The sequence below is a fragment of the Cibotium barometz genome, chromosome 60 (assembly GCF_041138505.1).
Source record: "Cibotium barometz isolate CiBa-2024 chromosome 60, ASM4113850v1, whole genome shotgun sequence".
Taxonomy (NCBI): domain Eukaryota; kingdom Viridiplantae; phylum Streptophyta; class Polypodiopsida; order Cyatheales; family Cibotiaceae; genus Cibotium; species Cibotium barometz.
In genome coordinates, this window is record NC_141105.1 from 26522367 (window position 1) to 26524514 (window position 2148).

General features: G+C 39.9%; 1 protein-coding gene across 1 annotated transcript; it reads left to right on the plus strand.

The window, feature by feature from the left end:
• Positions 1–826: 826 nt before the first annotated feature.
• On the plus strand, positions 827–1717 carry LOC147605179 (uncharacterized). Its single transcript, XM_086794293.1, has 2 exons — positions 827–1036; positions 1133–1717. Exons 1-2 carry the CDS (start codon positions 827–829, stop codon positions 1715–1717), a joined length of 795 nt encoding a protein of 264 aa, XP_086650419.1.
• The last annotated feature ends 431 nt before the right edge of the window (positions 1718–2148 follow it).

Sequence of the window (2148 nt, forward strand, 5' to 3'; positions counted from 1 at the left end):
ACAGGAGGATGAGAGAGAGGGTGATGATAGACAAGAAGATGGGAATGATAGAGAGGATGATAATGAAGAAGAAGAAGGTGGAGACACATTGACAACTGAGACAAGAAAAACAGAGAGCATCAAAGCAGAAATTTTCGGAAAGATCCTTAAAACCTCTACTCCAACTGCATTCATCGATCGAATTAGAGTTAGATTCAGCACCCCCCCCCCCAAGATCCCCTTGTGTAGGCTTCTTCCAACAGAGGCCATAAGGAGACTATGCCCCAGTACTGATAAGAACCTTGGTCGAGCATTCAAGAACCTTGGTGGGTATCTTGAAAGCAAGGGGGCGTTCACGGTGTCCATGTTTGATTTGGATGGAGAGGAGACTCCTCTGACTGAAGAAACAACATTGTCATGGAGTTCAACATGGAGGGATGTGAATGGAAGTTTTGAAGAGTCTCTCAAAAATATGCCAGAATGGGGACCGTTCATCCAGGGTAAAATGATACATGTACTGGATGGAAACAACCGCTATAAATCTTGGATGGATTTGATTGCTCAAGGTGAGGGTGATTTGAAATGTTTTTATCTATTTATACAATTTTATGTATGCATCTAATATAATTTTATCATCTTCTTTCCTTTTACTCAGAATTTCCAAATGACATCTCTAAGCATTGTCTGGGTGGCCTGTGACTTTCTACAATTCGAGAAGGCTGACGTTGGAGAGCTGATGTTTTCTCTTTCCAGATTGAATAAGTATATGTTTTATTATTTTTCTCTTTTTTGCTCTTGGCATTGATTGCATGATGTTGCTTCAACTCTCTGCATTGGTTGTACTAGGATGCATGACTATGCCTTTGTACCAACAACTTTTGGGGATAGGCTCTTCCAAATAAGGAGAATTGGTGAGTCCGATAAGACGACCCTCCTTGCAGAGCTCGATGATGAGGACAAGGCTTGGATGGAGAATGAAATGAAAAAGTGCCCCACTCGTGGCAAAAAAAGCTGGTTTTCTGTTCCAATAAATATATTGGCATGGCTTGTGTTTAAGGTATGCAAGATATTAAAGGTATGCAAGATCTACTTAATTATGCGAAATATGTTTAATGTATGCAAGAGTAATTTTGTAATTAAATGGACTCTGTAGGACGATATGGAGATGAAAATCGAGGTCAAGGCTAAGGGCATGGATGTAGACGGAAGGGCTAAGGTGATAAGAGAGGTAGAAATTCTGTATAAGAATAGGGTGGGAAAGTTTGCCCGCATAGCAGACCCTGCCAATGGAGAATACTTTTGGCGTGCTGTTTTGTCACTTCCTTGGCATGCAGCAGGGACCCATATTGCGACAGAAGAGAAACTGAACATGATTGGGGCTGCACAAGTTAGGGATGAAGATAAGGCATTCTTAGTTCGAATGTTGGATAATTCACAAGCTAGCATTCGAGAGATAGAGTACTTGCCTAAAGACAAAGCAAAAGCTAGAGAGTGGCTACATTCATTTGTGTTCTGGCTACAAATAAGTTCTTATGGCTCCAAGCTTCTGGAGGAGATTGAAAATTGTGATAGAATCTCCTTACCTTCCATTAATTCCTTTATAAACTATGTCGTCTTTCATCGACGAAAGTATTTCAAAAAAGCTTTCAGAGTTCATCAGGGGGATATAAAATTTAGCAATGATATTGACACACAAAAAGGGCTACGCTCTGCAACACATCGAGTTGTTTATAGGTAAAAAAAAAAACTTGGTCAATTTTATTTCTTCTCCTTATGCTTCTTATATAGCCTATTGACTTTAGTTTTCCTTTCCATTTGGAATTTAGATGGCTGCTGAAAGAGGTGGATAGTGGTGTAGTACAGGCCATACCACCTCTTGTGTTGTTATGGATTTGCGAGGATACTCCACGATATATATATGCGGATCTGCACCTTGGGAGAGTAAGTGTTTTCTGTAATCATGGTCATGATGATAAAATGTATGTATGATGATAAAACGTTTCTATTTTTGAAATGCATGGTTAGCCTCTATCAAGTGTTGAAAAGACAAGATGCCCCTGGTGGCTAGACATGGAGAGGTTTGTTGTGCCAGATGAAGAAATTCAATTACATGATCAACACTTAGCTATATTGGCTAAGATGACCATAGTGGAGGGTTCTGATGAGGTA

Excerpts from the sequence above, each read along its gene's own strand:
- LOC147605179 (XM_086794293.1), top strand. The coding sequence starts at position 827 with ATGCATGACTATGCCTTTGTACCAACAACTTTTGGGGATAGGCTCTTC. Across the intron at positions 1,037-1,132 it reads TGGCATGGCTTGTGTTTAAG|GACGATATGGAGATGAAAAT; the intron begins GTATGCAAGATA and ends TGGACTCTGTAG.